Source organism: Gossypium hirsutum, chromosome A11 (assembly GCF_007990345.1).
Source record: "Gossypium hirsutum isolate 1008001.06 chromosome A11, Gossypium_hirsutum_v2.1, whole genome shotgun sequence".
NCBI lineage: Eukaryota > Viridiplantae > Streptophyta > Magnoliopsida > Malvales > Malvaceae > Gossypium > Gossypium hirsutum.
Genome location: NC_053434.1, coordinates 13,793,255 through 13,809,991, shown reverse-complemented (window position 1 = coordinate 13,809,991; position 16,737 = coordinate 13,793,255). Strand labels below are relative to the sequence as shown.

The 16,737-nt window shown below is 34.9% G+C and overlaps 1 protein-coding gene and 2 long non-coding RNA genes across 4 annotated transcripts; 1 reads left to right on the top strand and 2 right to left on the bottom strand.

The window, feature by feature from the left end:
* LOC107924293 (cyclin-P3-1) lies at positions 1-2,138 on the bottom strand. 2 transcript variants are annotated; one of them, XM_041081119.1, is made up of 3 exons: positions 1,886-2,138; positions 811-1,218; positions 1-536 (listed from the first exon to the last, which is right to left on the bottom strand). In XM_041081119.1, the coding sequence occupies exons 2-3, from the start codon at positions 1,209-1,211 to the stop codon at positions 290-292; spliced, it is 648 nt and encodes a 215-aa protein (XP_040937053.1). In that variant the 5' UTR covers positions 1,212-1,218; positions 1,886-2,138; the 3' UTR covers positions 1-289. The 2 variants fall into 2 exon arrangements, with proteins under 2 accessions (XP_040937053.1, XP_016710146.2); XM_016854657.2 differs by lacking the exon at positions 1,886-2,138 and adding an exon at positions 1,572-1,660.
* A 3,300-nt stretch (positions 2,139-5,438) lies between these two features.
* LOC121209763 (uncharacterized) lies at positions 5,439-6,908 on the top strand. Its single transcript, XR_005904870.1, has 2 exons — positions 5,439-5,681; positions 6,650-6,908. It is a non-coding gene; the product is annotated as an uncharacterized lncRNA (long non-coding RNA).
* Positions 6,909-14,119: 7,211 nt separating this feature from the next.
* On the bottom strand, positions 14,120-16,209 carry LOC107923769 (uncharacterized). Its single transcript, XR_001691622.2, has 3 exons — positions 15,442-16,209; positions 15,086-15,328; positions 14,120-14,672 (listed from the first exon to the last, which is right to left on the bottom strand). It is a non-coding gene; the product is annotated as an uncharacterized lncRNA (long non-coding RNA).
* Between the last annotated feature and the right edge of the window lie 528 nt (positions 16,210-16,737).

The following is a 16,737-nucleotide window of genomic DNA, read 5'->3' as shown; positions in this document are numbered from 1 at the left end:
TTGGAAAAATATGGATTGGGGAAACTCCAACCAATAAATTTGATGAGCAGCACAAAGTCAGCATTTAGTATACGACATGCCTTCTGCACAAGGAAGTTAGAAAGGTAAAAACACAAGGTGCAGGGAAGAAATAAACAAAAGCTTCAAAGACGGAAACAATCATGCCAACTGATGGCATAAAAATTTATGCAAAAAAAATAAGCTTGGTGTTCCTTGAAGAATCATCACTAAAACTACATTCGGCACAAGAATTGATAAATCCAAATTCTCTAGGACTCAGAATTTGACTTCATCTTGCAATTGTGGGAGCACACTGCGTATCACTTTTGCTGGGCCAACTCTCTTTAATCCCACAAGCTCGGATAGGCCGTTCAACTTGGTTCCCTTCCTTTTGGAGTTGTAAACAGTATCTTCGAAACGTATTGATGCTCACTTGAAGTCTAAAATCTAGACTAAGCAAAAATTTCATCTCCAACCTGTTCAATTCAGCTGTGCTTATTCCTCCCACTCGGGCATAATATGCATTGTTGAAATACCTGCAAAAGACAATGAAATGAAGTGCTGCAAAATGGAATGTACTTTTCTTCTAACTGAACTTATACATGTTTATCAGTAAATTGTTGCGCAAAGGCTATCTATCTAAGATAAACCTCTATATACAATCCTATTGGAGATATTTGTCTCCGTACAAATGCATAAACCCCAACCACCTACAGGAAAGGCTTGCATTTTCCACACAATAAACCCTAGCTTGTAAAACAACGAGAAAGAGTTCATTATCAATGAGTAGTTAAATTGGTTAACACTTACGTGTCATCAATAAATTTTGCTGCCACCATAACACTGGTAATAAGGAGTCGATGAACATTAAGGGAAGTCAAATGCATATCAGTTTGTTGACTGAACCTATCCAAGTAAATGTATGCAACAAGAAAGCACGAAGGACTGCACCGAGCATACTTGAAGATTCGATCAATATATTGTCGAATGCTTATGGTGGGAACTCTTAAGCCATGGAAGATTGCAATGTTGTCTTTAGCACTCGCTGTCTCTATTTGCATCTCATTCTTTTGGACAGATTTCTCAAGGAGTGAAGAAAGAAGTGTTAAAATCCGTGGAGTACCAATAGCTCCTTTACCTAATCTTTTGAGTCCCAAAGCAAGGTATATATCCGAATCCAAATCCTCGGTGTCAATTGCAAGAGTTCCCATAACTAATCTGAAATGCAAAAGATCAACATGAAAGGGCTCATTAGTCTCAACAGTCAAAAGAGTAATAAATGCATCATCATTTATGGAAACAGTTTGAGATTTCATTCAGTGCCCTCTATCTCTCCATTTTTTTAAGAGGAAGAACAGTAAAGTTGTGTGTGATCTAAAAGTAGCCTACATATATGGAGTAGGAAGCATTTTATAGAACTATTTGCATAGCCAGAAAAAGAAAGGTATCCAAGTTGGGTTTAAAAATGAAAACCAATAGCTTAGCTCCACATTGATTTTCTTTCTATCTTCGAAGTTAAGTATCAGATCCCAAATAAATTGAAATACATTTAATAATTAAGTATTGCATACCTTTTTCAATCGAATTAGTTCTGTATCTCAAAATTCAACACCCAACAACCATCCCAAAGAAACAAATCGATTAACCAGCCAACCTACAGAAATGCCAAGAAATCCCTTAGCTTAGCTCGCAAAGATCCCCCTCCCCCCCCCCCAAAAAAAAGAGAAATTAAGCAAAACCCCATAAAATCAGATCAGCAAAAAACACACTATTCATCAACCCACACCAAAAATCACAAAAGAAAAAGCTTTTGGGTGCAAATCATCTGACTTAACAAAACAGAAGAAACATGTCATAAAAAGAAAAAAAAAAAAAAGAAGCTTACAGAAGGTTTAGAAGCCAGTTCCCAGTAGTGTGAATGGAATCGGCTTGTAGGTACAAAACCCGAGGAGATGGATGGGTCAAAACACCATAAAGCGAGAGAAAGGGAAAGAGAGTTTAGATAAGGTGTTTGTAGGGTTTATTTGAAGGTAGGGATGGGTGACTGCTTGAAGGTTTCCAGGGACAGTGGGTTTCACGCGTAGCAGGATGAATCGATTAATTCCATCCTCCAGCTTCGTATTTGGAATCCCACGTAAATCATACTTAATTAAAAATACCTAATGGTTAACGTGCATGCTCTTTGTTTCACATGTTTATTTATTTTTATTTTTATAAAGCAGTATTGATTTATGCCGCAAGATTAGCCACCGCCACTAACCATCTTTCTCTTTTAAAAACAATCAATAACCTCTGACTTACAGCTGGCAATGTGTGGGTTCTCTATCTACATCAATTTGTGTCACACTTCAATTAATATTCGACTTATACCACAACATTTATTACTTTGTATACTCTGCCATGTATTTATTATAATTGACGAAATTATTTAATTTTTATTAATAATTTAATTACGAAATTAAATTTATGTTAATCTGTCGATAAATAATTTAAATTTGATTTTGGAATTAATCATTATTAAAATTATTCCAAAATTCTATTTTATTGTATATATATGATTGTCGTATGTAATTATATTATTTTTTAACGTATTTAAATTTTGTTTTAAATAAATGCACAATGTTTAAAGTTGTTTACTATTTATAAGTTTTAATATTCTTATTATTGTTATTATTAATGACAAAAAAAACCATCTTTAATTTTTTTATTTAAAAAAAAGAATCCACTTTAAATATAAAAATATATTTTTTTTTAAATTTAAAAACTATCCCAAAACTCAAAGTTTTTACTTCTTTTATATAATATACATGTGAATATATATATATATATATAAATTATATATTTAATGACTTAATACTTCTTTTGGTGAGTATACTATTGATAAACTATCACTTTAGTATTATACTATTTCTTTTATCCGTTTGGTCTAGTACTTTAATTTTGTAATCCCCCTTATCCAATCCAAATATTTGTTAAAAAAAAATTAAATCAGCCAATGACACGATACCATGTGTTAAGAAAAAGTAAGAAAAAATTGCTTCAATTTTTTAAAAGCAATCATAATTTTTTTAAAAAAGCCCAGAAAATCTTAAAACTCAATTAAAAAAATTATAATCTATTTTGAATATTATAAACAAAAAATTATGCAAAACTTCAATATATATATAAATTTTTTCATAAACTTTAAAAAGTTTGTTTGAAATTTAGATTTTAAAAAAATATTATTATAAATTGTAAGATTTTTATGCTATTTTTTACTAAAAATATCAAAATTATTTTTAATATATTAAATTTTTCATTAAAATGTAAAAAGAATCCCTAAATTAAATAAAACCATTAAATTCTTAAAATTTTCTTAAAAAAAACATTTTTTTTAATTTTATGATTTTTTGTTAAATTTTTCATACTTGTAATTTTAAAAATATTTTTATAACTTTTGAAAAATATATGATTTTTTAGTTTTTATAATTTCCTAAGTTTCAATATTTTTGGGGTTTTTTAATTTTTATGATTTTTTTATATTTTTAATATTTTTTAATATTTTGTGTTTTTTTAAGTATTTTTTTATTTTTTTTATTTTACATATGAGAGTGTCATTGGGTGGTTTCAATTTTTTTAACAAAAAATTGAATTGAGGTAACAGGCTATACAAGATGAAAGTACAAAAGCTAAACTGATAAAAAAAATAGTACAAGTACAAAAGTGATAATTTAGCTACAATATAGGAACCAAAAGATGTACTAAAATATATTTAGAATTTTATAACATTACTATTGCATTGAATCTTGAATGATACAACACATCATGAATGATACAAAGAACATATTGCACCATGTTTGGTTGGGTGTAATGGCTAATCCATTACACCCCGATTCGGTGGCCCCACCCAATACGTCGTTTGGTTCACCGTTTACCGAATCGGAGGTTTATTCCTTACCTATTCCCTCAGCAGCTGTAATAGGGATTCCTGGGTTTTAGTTTGTAATGGCTATTCATCGTTTTCTTCTTTAATTTTGAGACCAAAATAGCCTGCCTTCTTCTCCCAAAAAAATTCCCATCGATTTCATATCCTCAAATCAAGCCAAATCGATTCACCTTCACGTTTTCACATCTTCTTCCAGCCAAATCGATTCGCCTTCATCTTCTTCCGGCCAAAGGTATGCTGACAGCCAAAGGGCTTCACCATTCTTCCAGTTCTTGCAGCGACTGAGAAACAGTAGCGGGAAGGGAGGTAATCTTTTTTTGCCCTCATCAAGCTTCATCCTCTCCGACGTTTCCCTTCCATTGATTGCAGAGGTAATCTTTTTACTTCTCTTCTTCATTGATTTTTCCCTCTTACGTTTGGGAACTTAAAATCGATTTTTGCCCCCAGCTCCATCTTCTCATACGTTTTTGCTCTTCATTTTATCAGGACCCAAAAATTTCATCACTTTCACATATTTGACCTTCCAGCACCGCCGCCTACGCCTCTACTACCAGTGAGAATACCTTGTCTCCTTTCCTTTAATTTCTACGCTTCAGATGTTTATCTATGTTTCCCGATTATCCTAATTTTTTGTGTTTTTAATTTATTTAGTTTAAAATTTAGATTTAGTGCATTCCATTGTTTGAAATTGAGTTAGAATTGTCTTCTAAAGGCTGAGACTGATCTAATTAGCTTTTCATCACCTGATCAAAAGAGCAAAATTCTCTGAGGGACAAGGTTTTAGTAACATAAAAGGAGAAAGAATGTTAAAAGTCCTGGCATGCATAGTCATATATCATTTAAGTTTCATCTTAGGCCCTAAAGAATGTTAGGTCATCTGACATGCTAAACTATTTCCATTTGATCAACTAGCATAGATGAATATGCAAAGAAGCTTTCTTCTTTTATGCTAAATTATTTCCATTTGTCACCATGTGCATGGTTTATGCTAATATCTTTTATCTTTTAAGTATAATTTAAATCTAGGGCCTTAACGTAAGGTAAAGTGCCCTATTATTTGAGTAGTTTTGTTGCTGCTTCTGTTGTCATTTAAAAATATGATTTCCAAAGGCAAGTATTAATATGACCATGGTCCTCTCCTGCTATTGAATTGAAGAAATAAAAGAAAAAGGAAAGTTTGACTTATGAGGACAGAGTAGGGCAGATTCTTAGAGTAACCTTTGGGTATATGCTCATGAGGATTTGTGTTGAAATATTGCATTCTTTAAGTTTTTTGTTTTGTTTCTCCCATAGAGCTCTCTAATTGAATAATAGCTTGGCTTTGGCTGCAAAATGAATCAAGCTATGGATAGGCACGTTTAATATTAAAGAGGTTTGCACAAAAAGCAAATCCTATCAAGTCTATTTCATTTACTGTTAAACTAATTAAATACTATATCAAAGGGATCTTAAATTTCACCAATCTTTAGCCTTAGCGCATGAGAGTTTTGTTACTTTAAGTCAATGAAAAGGTGTCCCTATATAGACAGATAAACTAATATAGGGCAGCAAAAGAAGAAAAACAAAATGTAATTGACTATAAAACCTGTTTAGATCTCCTTGGATGTCTCCTCTTTTTCAAATGCAGCTAAAATTTATTGTCAATATTTACATCATCTTCCTCTTTTATATTTTGCAGATAGAGCCAATCCCAAGAGGAAATCTGCCTCCTGGTTTTGATCCTATTGAAGGTTGCAAGCTTATCAGAAAGGAAAAGGTATTATTTTCAAGATTTTCCCTTTTCTTTTTTTCCTTTATTAAGCTGAGTGTGCACTACAATTTTAAAGCACAAGTTTGAATGAATTGCTTCTATTTTTCTTGTTTGTATTCATGTTACTTTGGTTATCCTTTGTTTTTCTTATCCTTTGTTATATTGTATCATAATTCAACATTATGTCGTTTACGTCGATTCAATATATGCCTTACATGTTCATTGTAAGACAGAATCTGTTCCCCGTTTACTATTTGGTTTTGTTTGAAACATATTTGTACCATGGGGTTGCGACGAAGATTCTATTTTCGTGTTTAAACTGTTTGCAACAATGTTTTCATTAGAGCAAGTTTTCATGTCTGCTGATAGAGAACAATTTGTAATGCTTTCACTTGATGACTTGTTTACACCGTTGCTCGTACAAATCGTATATCGGTTTTATCTTATCATCTAGTATAGGTTTCAGCTTCTTCTATTGCAGCTTTCAGTTGCATGACCTTAGTCTAGGCCTATAGGGTTCTCACTTTTGTGGCATATTAGGCATGTTTTTTTCAATAGGCTGTTAATTTTCGAACTCGGATGAAGTTGGAAGCTATGAAGCTTTCTACATGTTCACTATGACACTGCACTATGGTCAGTTAGAACCCAATTCTGCTTCTTTGCTTGCTTTATATGCAGCTTGAAATCGCAATCAAGTTTTTGTCGTAAAGTTGCACCATGTTCATTCTTGTAGAATCAAACCTCTGTTCAATAGGCCTAGATAATTATCCTTTGTTGCAATGTTAGTGTCTTAAGGTTTGGGTATATGCTATCTGGTTTGCTTATCCCATGCAAAAACATGGTCTTATTACATTTCGCAGCATGGGATTCACATTCTGTTGCTTGTTCATGGATTATACTACCTATTTTTCAACCCGATTCTTATCATTTTTGTTCTTGCATCAATAATCAAATCAGTCTGTTAACATGCTCAGAACCCTTTCAATGCCACACTATGGGGTTGAAATTGATTGCATTAGAAGATCACACTGACATAGAAAACAATAGTTATACTTGTTCTTGTTTATTGGGGTTCTTCACCCTTTCGATCCAATCATTAGAAAAAGCTTAGTTTAGATTTGTCAACAAAATAGATATACTCTTAATTTTGATTTGAAAACATACTTGAAGGAATTGAGGATCATGTTTGGTTCATTGGATTGCTCATTCAATTACTGCCCTATTTTAAGATCATCATTTTATAATTTTTTTAAATAGAGTAATTAAAAAGTAAATTTACTAATAATTTAATAATCTTGACCGTAATTTACTTTATATTTAAAAATATTGTTTATAACATAAAGTATTGTTTAATATTAAAAACAATGGACTAATGTTAGAAAATGGTTTCAAAGGCACAAAATCAATATTATTATCGTACTAATATTGCAAACAATATTTAAATTTCTCTAAATTAAATGAAAAATTAATATAAGAATATTGATTATTAAGAATTTTATTAAATTATATATTTTAATTAAAATATATTTAATAATAATTATGTTAAAATATGATTAAATTATTTATTATTGATATTAATAATCTTATTAAAATTTAATAACAATAACAATAATCATTTACCTAAACAAATTTCTGCTAAGGGTATTCTAGTCATTTTAGTTTTTTCCATTATGCTATTACACCTCTATTACATTCAACCAAACACAGGACTACTATTACGCCTCTATTCCATTACATTCAACCAAACAGTTGATTTGCTATTACACCTCTATTCCATTACACCTCTAATCCAATACACCTCTAATCCAATACAGCGAACCAAACGTGCTCTTGGATTAATGATTTGAAAAAGTTGAAGTGGCATTCAAGCAAAGTTCTAGTACTTGGCTTTTGCTTACCTCTTTCCTTTGGGAGGAAAAGGCATTTATAGATAAAAGAAGGGTTGGAGTGGACCATTGTCTCATAATTATCTTCGCGTAGGGTCAATCTTAAGCTCAACATAGAAATTGGGTTAGATATGAATACCTTGAAGGTTGATAAGTCTTGAAAGTTGAAATTATTAAACGAGTTTGATGTGATGGTTGTTCTCGACTATGTCCTTTAAATATTTATAATGACATAAAATTTATCCTTAGAGTGTGAGAAGTAATTTAACATAAGGGTACAATAAAAAATAACTAAATAAACTATAATAAAAATCAAACATTATGGAGCACTCCAAAATATATTCAAAGCAGCCAGAATTAAATTTACAGAGCACATAATTAGACTTAAACTAAATTTAGAGATAAATAGTACATAACTTACATAGAGTGAGAATCAAACTTAGAGCCTCAATTTTTTATAACAATATCAAAACGATTATATATTGGGAAATCGTGGAAAGAGTCTTCTATTTCCACATTTGCATACTAGAAGCTAATTTACCTACAAAACAGTGTTAAATCTATACGTCGTTGTTTAGGTTTCAGAAGACTAATTCCACAACAGTCAAAAGTCACATTTCAACATCAAGGGCTGAAATTAGTTTGAACTTTTAGCCAGCACGGTCCTTTCTAGACAGCAGTCATCGGCTTTTCTGCTATCACTTTTCATTAGTTTCCGTACGAAATTTGTATGTTTCTGGTTGAAATTTAATTTATAGTTGGTGAGGCTTTAACTGAAAGCACACATAACCAGAATTGCAGAAGATGGGGAAAAGAATGATATTGATAATTAAAAGGTATATTCCAACGCAAGAAAATGAAATTACTAACATAAACACATACTGGCAGACAAAGCCTGTTTGATAATACAAATTATAATTATAAAGAATAAAGAAAGTATATAAGTCTGAAGATCATGTGACTTATTACCCACGTAAATGAAATGCCATCGCAACTAAATTGTGGTAACTTCACTCAACTATTAACAGTTATTTGCAGAAAGTTCTCCAACACTTTAAAATGTAGAAGGAAAACAGTGCAACTAGAGACTATAACTTTTGTTGAAAAGTGGCCAACCCTGCATGCTGCAGCTCGTATACTTGCTGCAATAATAAGTTCTTTGTTTATGTTTGAGTGAAGCTTGATGTGTTTAAGTAGCTGAATGACTTTTTTCAGTGTACAAACAATGTTTCACAACTTACTAGGCTGATTAGTGATAGTAGTTGTGTTTGTTTGAAAAGATTGTTGAAAAGTCAAAAATGGTGGGAGGTGCAATTGGCACCGAAAGAAAAAAGTAAAAAGTGGTTGGCAAGTTGAGTTTAAAGATGAATGGTATAATTGCAATTTTGGTCCCTAATTTTTTAGGCCATTTGCAAGTTAGTCCCTGAACCTCAACTATAAATAGGCCTAACCATTTCTCATTTCAACCATCCCAACCAATCTTTCTCTCTTAGTTTTCTCTCTTCTCCCATTTGAGAATTCTTAAGGAATTCTATTTGTTTGTAATATTTTGGAGATAGTAAAGTTATCATCTGGTGTTAGTGCCCGAGGACGTAGGTATAATTTACCGAACCTTGTTAAATCTCTTGTGTTCTTTCTTGTCCTATTTTTCTTTCAATATTTGAGGGTATAATAGTAGTATTTAATTGTGCTATTAAATTACTATAGAAGGGATATTCTGTCTAAGGAAAGACTTGGTATTTAAGAGATCCATGTGATCCACCTCTCTTCCCTGGGAATTGAACTTTGTGTGATTTTTTAGTACAATAATTTACACGCTTCCGACCCTATTGGAACAACAAGTGGTATCAAGAGCCGAAGGTTAATCGTAGTATGCTCTGTGGTTGCAGTTTAAACTGATCTTCCACATCAGAAAAGATTTCCTTAGGTATATTGAAAGATTATGGAGAAAACGGTCGGTGTAGGAGCTTCAACATCGTCCATGTGGACAAGACCGACAATTGCAAATGCAAGATTGGCCGTGGAGATCTTTGATGGCACGGGCCATTTTGGTATGTGGCAAAGTGAGGTTCTAGATGCCCTTTTTCAGCAGGGTCTAGACATTGCCATTGATGAAGAGAAACCAGATGATGTACAGGAGAAAGATTGGAAGGCGATCAATCGGTTGGCATGTGGCACAATTCGATCATGCCTTTCTCGAGAGCAGAGGTATGCTTTTTCAAAGGAGACTTCTGCAAATAAGTTGTGGGTGGCACTTGAAGAAATTTTTTTGAAGAAAAACAGTCAAAATAAGCTCCACTTGAAGAAAAGACTGTTTCGCTTCACATACGTCCCAAGTACCACAATGAATGATCACATCACCAAATTTAATCAGTTAGTCACTGATTTGCTGAATATGGATGAGACATTCAAAGATGAAGATTTGGCTTTGATGCTGTTGGGGTCACTTCCTGAGGAGTTTGAGTTCCTAGAAACTACTCTACTTCATGGCAGGAGTGATATATCTCTGAGCGAAGTCTGTGCGGCCTTATACAGTTATGAACAGAGAAAGAAGGACAAACAGAAAAACTCAATCAGAGATACAGAAGCTTTAGTAGTCCGAGGTCGTTCATACACTCGGAAGAAAACTCAAAAGGGAAGATCAAAGTCAAAGTCCAGACTCGGGAAAGATGAATGTGCTTTTTGTCATGAGAAAGGCCACTGGAAGAAAAATTGTCCAAAGCTGAAGAATAAGGGAAAAGCTGCTGTAGATGCTTGTGTTGCTAAGCATGATACTAGTGACTCTGAACTATCACTGGTTGCATCATCATCGTCGTTCCATTCAGATGAGTGGATATTGGATTCGGGTTGTACCTATCATATGTCCCCTAACCGGGAGTGGTTCTCTGATTTAGTAGAACTAAATGGAGGAGTTGTTTATATGGGCAATGACAATGCCTGTAAAACTGTTGGGATAGGTTCATCCAATTAAAGAATCAAGATGGATCAACCAGAGTTCTGACTGATGTTCGGTACGTGCCCAGTTTGAAGAAAAATCTCATCTCATTGGGAGCCTTGGAATCCAATGGTTCAGTTGTTACTATGAGAGATGGGATTTTGAAAGTGACATCTGGCGCACTTGTGATATTGAAGGGCATCAGGAAAAATAACTTGTATTACTACCAAGGTAGTACAGTTATTGGAGCAGTTGCTGCAGCTTCCGGTAACAAAGACTTGGACTCAATGCAGTTGTGGCATATGAAGTTGGGACATGCCAGCGAAAAATCCTTGCAAATTCTGGCAAAGCAAGGATTGTTGAAAGGTGCAAAGGCTTGCAAATTAAAATTTTGTGAGCACTGTGTTCTGGGAAAGCAAAAGAGAGTGAAATTCGGCACTGCTATCCATAATACAAATGGTATTTTGGAATATATTCACTCAGATGTGTGGGGGCCTTCCAAAACACCTTCGTTGGGAGGAAAACACTACTTTGTTACTTTTGTTGATGACTTTTCCAGAAGAGTTTGGGTGTATACCATGAAAACTAAAGATGAAGTGCTTGGAGTTTTTCTTAAATGGAAAACTATGATCGAAAACCAGACTGGCAAGAAAATCAAGCGGCTTAGGACGGACAATGGAGGGGAATATAAAAGTGATCCGTTCTTCGATGTGTGCTAAGAGTATGGTATTGTTCGACACTTCACAGTTAGGGATACACCACAGCAGAATGGATTGGCAGAGCGTATGAATCGAACATTGCTGGAGAAAGTTCGATGTATGTTGTCCAATGCTGGGTTGGGCAAGCAATTTTGGGCTGAGGCTGTGACATACGCTGGCCATCTTGTTAATCGTTTGCCATCATCTGCATTAGAAAGAAAAACTCCTATGGAGGTATGGTCTGGAAAACCGGCTACAGATTATGATTCCTTACATATGTTTGGATCCACTGCATATTACCATGTGAAGGAGTCAAAGTTAGATCCGAGGGCAAAGAAAGCTCTCTTTATGGGAATCACTTCTGGAGTGAAGGGATTTCGTCTTTGGTGCTTAAGCACAAAGAAAATGATCTGTAGCAGAGATGTTATCTTTGATGAATCTGCCACATTGAAAAGGTAGCAGATAAAGATATTCAGACGAGCAATACTCCACAGCAGGTGGAGTGTACTCCAAAATAGGTGGAGTTTGAGCAGATGGGGATTTGCCCAGTTAATAAGTCTAATTCTCCAGCCACAATGGAGGAATTAGAGGTTGAAGAGGTTCTGACCCAAGAACCACTAAGTACACCAGAACCAGTTGCAGTTGCAAGGCCACGGAGAGAAATTCGTAAACCTACTCGATTTACTGATATGGTGGCCTACGCCCTTCCCGTTGTTGATGATATTCCTATCACTTATCAAGAAGCAATGCAAAGCTTAGAAAGTGATAAATGGAAAAGCGCATTGGATGAAGAAATGCAGTCTCTCCGGAAGAACAATACTTGGGAGTTGGCGCAATTACCGAAAGATAAAAGGGCAATCGGATGCAAGTGGGTATTCGCAAAGAAAGATGGATCTCCTAGCAAGAAGGATATGCGCTACAAGGCAAGATTGGTAGCTAAAGGCTACGCTCAGAAGGAGGGAATTGACTACAATGATGTATTTTCCCCTGTTGTGAAGCATTCCTCCATTAGAATTTTGTTGGCCTTGGTAGCACAGTTGAATTTGGAGCTAGCTCAACTTGATGTTAAGACGGCTTTCTTGCATGGTGAGTTAGAAGAGGAGATCTATATGACTCAGCCCGAAGGATACACAGATGCTGGTGGTAGAAATTGGGTTTGTAAGCTGAACAAATCGCTATATGGATTGAAGCAATCCCCGAGGCAGTGGTACAAGCGATTTGATAGCTTTATGAGAAGGCAGAAGTACACAAGAAACAAATATGACAATTGTGTATATTTGCAGAAGCTGCATGACGGATCTTTCATTTATCTACTCTTGTATGTTGATGATATGTTAATCGCTTCGAAGAGCCAAAATGAGATAGATAAGCTGAAGGCTCAGTTGAATCAAGAGTTCGAGATGAAAGATCTAGGTGAGGCCAAGAAGATTCTCGGCATGGAGATAAGTAGAGATAGACCGAGAGGCAAGCTCTGTTTAAATCAGAAGCAATATCTGAAAAAGGTATTACAATGTTTTGGTGTAAATGAAAACACAAAACATGTAAGTACCCCACTTGCTTCTCATTTGAAACTTAGTGCTCAATTATCTCCGAAGACTGAAGATGAAAGAGAATATATGGCGAAAGTCCCATATGCTAATGCAGTTGGGAGTTTGATGTATGCGATGGTGTGTACGAGGCCTGACATTTCACAAGCTGTTGGAGTTGTGAGCAGGTATATGCATGATCCTGGAAAAGGACATTGGCAAGCTGTGAAATGGATTCTACGGTATCTTCGAAAAACCGTAGATGTTGGTTTAATTTTTGAACAGGATAAAGCACTTGGTCAGTTTGTAGTTGGATATGTTGATTCCGACTTTGCTGGTGATTTAGATAAACGTCGTTCAACTACGGGGTATCTGTTTACTCTTGCGAAAGCCCCAGTGAGTTGGAAGTCTACCTTACAGTCTATAGTAGCTGTGTCTACTACAGAGGCAGAATATATGGCAGTTACAGAAGCTGTTAAGGAGGCTATTTGGCTTAATGGATTATTGAAAGACTTGGGAGTTGTTCAAAGTCACATTAGTCTATATTGTGACAGTCAGAGTGCTATTCATTTAGCGAAAAATCAAGTCTATCATTCAAGAACCAAGCATATCGACGTAAGATATCACTTTGTGCGGGAAGTCTTTGAAAAAGGAAAAATTCTACTTCAGAAGATTCCGACAGCAGATAATCCCGCAGATATGATGACCAAGGTGGTAACAATAATCAAGTTTAATCATTGTTTGAACTTGATTAACATCCTGAGAATTTGAGCACCTTTAGGTGTATGGCGCTCGAGAGCGCATTTGGAGGCACTACAAAAGATAGCTTTATCAAATTTGGGGAGTTGAAGGAAGTGTGTGAAGATGTGATTATCCTAATCAAATCTTCAAGGTGGAGATTGTTGAAAAGTCAAAAATGGTGGGAGGTGCAATTGGCACCGAAAGAAGAAAGTAAAAAGTGGTTGGCAAGTTGAGTTCAAAGATGAATGGTATAATTGCAATTTTGGTCCCTAATTTTTTAGGCCATTTGCAAGTTAGTCCCTGAACCTCAACTATAAATAGGCCTAACCATTTCTCATTTCAACCATCCCAACCAATCTTTCTCTCTTAGTTTTCTCTCTTCTCCCATTTGAGAATTCTTAAGGAATTCTATTTGTTTGTAATATTTTGGAGATAGTAAAGTTATCATCTGGTGTTAGTGCCCGAGGACGTAGGTATAATTTACCGAACCTCGTTAAATCTCTTGTGTTCTTTCTTGTCCTATTTTTCTTTCAATATTTGAGGGTATAATAGTAGTATTTAATTGTGCTATTAAATTACTATAGAAGGGATATTCTGTCTAAGGAAAGACTTGGTATTTAAGAGATCCATGTGATCCACCTCTCTTCCCTGGGAATTGAACTTTGTGTGATTTTTTAGTACAATAATTTACACGCTTCCGACCCTATTGGAACAACAAAGATTCTCTATAAAAGTCATGTATTGCTATGATAATGGTAATGAAAATCAAATTTTCATTCATTGCTGTACGTTTGTGAGCGAGTAAAATGTTTCATGCATCTTGTTGCTTTGTTCTTTGTCCTGTTTTCTACTTTTGCTGCTGATAAAACGCCAGCACCTTTGTAATTAATAAAAGTTAAAGATAAGTGGTGAAAGCAAATTAGCATTACCAAACACAAATGTCGGAAGTTGGGATGAAACGATAACACCATCGACTTGTCAATTCCAAACCAAAACCAAGATAAAGAGCTATCTAAAAACAAAGCCTATTTCCCAGTACGAGGTTTCTTTCTTTTAGGACTAGCTATTGCCTCAACACCTCCATCCATTGAAGGAAAGGTCTGTGTAGAAAAATTCACTGCTGTTTCAGTTGATCTTGTCAAATTCGTCAACAATATGAGCTCCTTCATTTTCTTCAGTCCTTCAGAAGCTGCACACGCCCCATTATCGTACTGCACCCAAACACAACATCTTATAACTTCATATAAAAAGACTCGATTTTTAAATTTTCCTCCAGAAGCATCATGTATTTCATAACATGCCTAAAGGAATAACAGCATAAGAACTAGCCATGCGATTGCAACCAAAGCATCTAAACTGAATGCACTCATTTATTCCATCATGAAAAGATGAAATTTTCAAAAATTTCACATAGAAAGGAATTAGAAAAGGTCTCACTTCATCGTCCAGAAGAGATCCAGGTAATAACAACATCATGTACGTATCTAGTAGAAGAGCTAAGAGTCATCAGCACCCCCGGTATGATAAATTATCAAACAAAAACTTAAAAATATACTGTATAATGTGATGATAATAGTGCTCTTTGGCAGCAGATTTAAGCTAAGATAGTGTTACAGAGACATACTGCTTCAAGTTTACCGAGAGCTCGTTCCAACTTGAGAGCAAGCTGGTGGTTTTCATTTGTCAGTGCCTCGATCTGCATTCAAGCAAAATACAATTTAGGGGGAAAAACCATAACTTAAACCTTTAAAATAAAAGCTAATATAGCAGTGGAAAAAGTAGCCTTCTTTTGTGATTCAAAATACAAGTTTCTATATCGGACATCTGCTGCCGTAGGGCTTCCAGTTGGGGAAGAATCCCTTGTAGCCTGTTGTAATTAATGTCAATAAAACAATTTATTAGAACAGGATTTCACCTTTACAAAACCAAATCATGATGTGCATAATGAAATTGACATAAAGGCAAAAGAAGCTTCGATACCTGGAACTTGAAGGTTTCTAGAGTCTTTTGTAGTTCTTCAATTTGTTGAAAAAGATAGTCAAATTTTTCTTCCATGGTCATCTGTGTCTGGATTGGCTCTGGTAGTTCCCCATCCTCATGATCGAGTGGCACCTCATCTTTCTCACCTTCACTTAGAGTTATCTCATCAATTAAACGTTCGATTTCCTTGTCTTGAGAAGGAGAAATCGTGGCTTGAAGGCGTTCGGATCTCCTAACCGCATAAAGAGTACCATGTTTCTTGACCTTTGTAAGTGAAGACAAATCGGCAGGATTTGTCTGCGTTTTAGGCAGTGATTCTACAGTCTTCAACGGAGGATTTCTTTTCTTAGGTTGCAAATTTGCATTTTGGGACAAAGGTTTGGAGCTTTCAGGTTGCTTTTCCACTCCTCCAGAAGGGTCCTTAGGCTGAAGCTTAGATTAGAACTTTACAATTAAAATGAGATAGAATCGTAGTATGGTTTCATTTGCAAAAGAATTTATTCTCCAAACGCTAAATTTCGTTTTCATTGCAGAACATAGTGGCAAGTAAAGGACAGGGCAAATTCAGATATTAGGAAAAATTATATGCAAAATTGAACACATATCACATACAACTGTTGTTTACAAAATTCAACATGCAACTTACTCCATGGATTAAAAAAAAAAAGAAAGAAAAGTAGATAACATTTTATGTTTTGGGCAGGAAAATCTCATAGAGCTTGCACCAGAAAAAGGGCCCTACAGCATCGGGAGTCGTTGTCACCATAATAAAACGAAGAGAAGGCACTTTGTTCTTTTGTCATCAAACACAAACCCTAACCCTAAACAACCTTTTCCTCTATTCAAATCAAATCCATATTTTATTTAAGAAAAAGTGAAGGAAGTCAGAAGGTTTTTTATTTATTTTTAAGGAACAAAGTAAAAGGAAGTTTGATTATTTACCATGGCCGTGGTACCCTTTCCTTGACGCTTCCGAGCTATAGGTTCTCATTCAACTCATCCACACAATATAGTAAAAATATCGCCAATAAAATATTTTCTTTCTGAAAATGCTAAAACAATGACCGTAGTCAAACAGTCTACCTAAATCACCACTCATTCAACTCTTCTCCGATTGGTGGGTTACCCATTCTCTTCCTTAAAAAGAGGTTAGTGCTTGTTGACGAAGCGCGTTGATATTGCCGCCGCTTTCGGTGTCTACCATTTTTGTCCTTGCATGAAATTAAGTCATTTTCTTTTTACTGTTAGACTCTTTAGGCAAGGATGGGCTTGTTTTCAAAATGAAATTGACCCTGT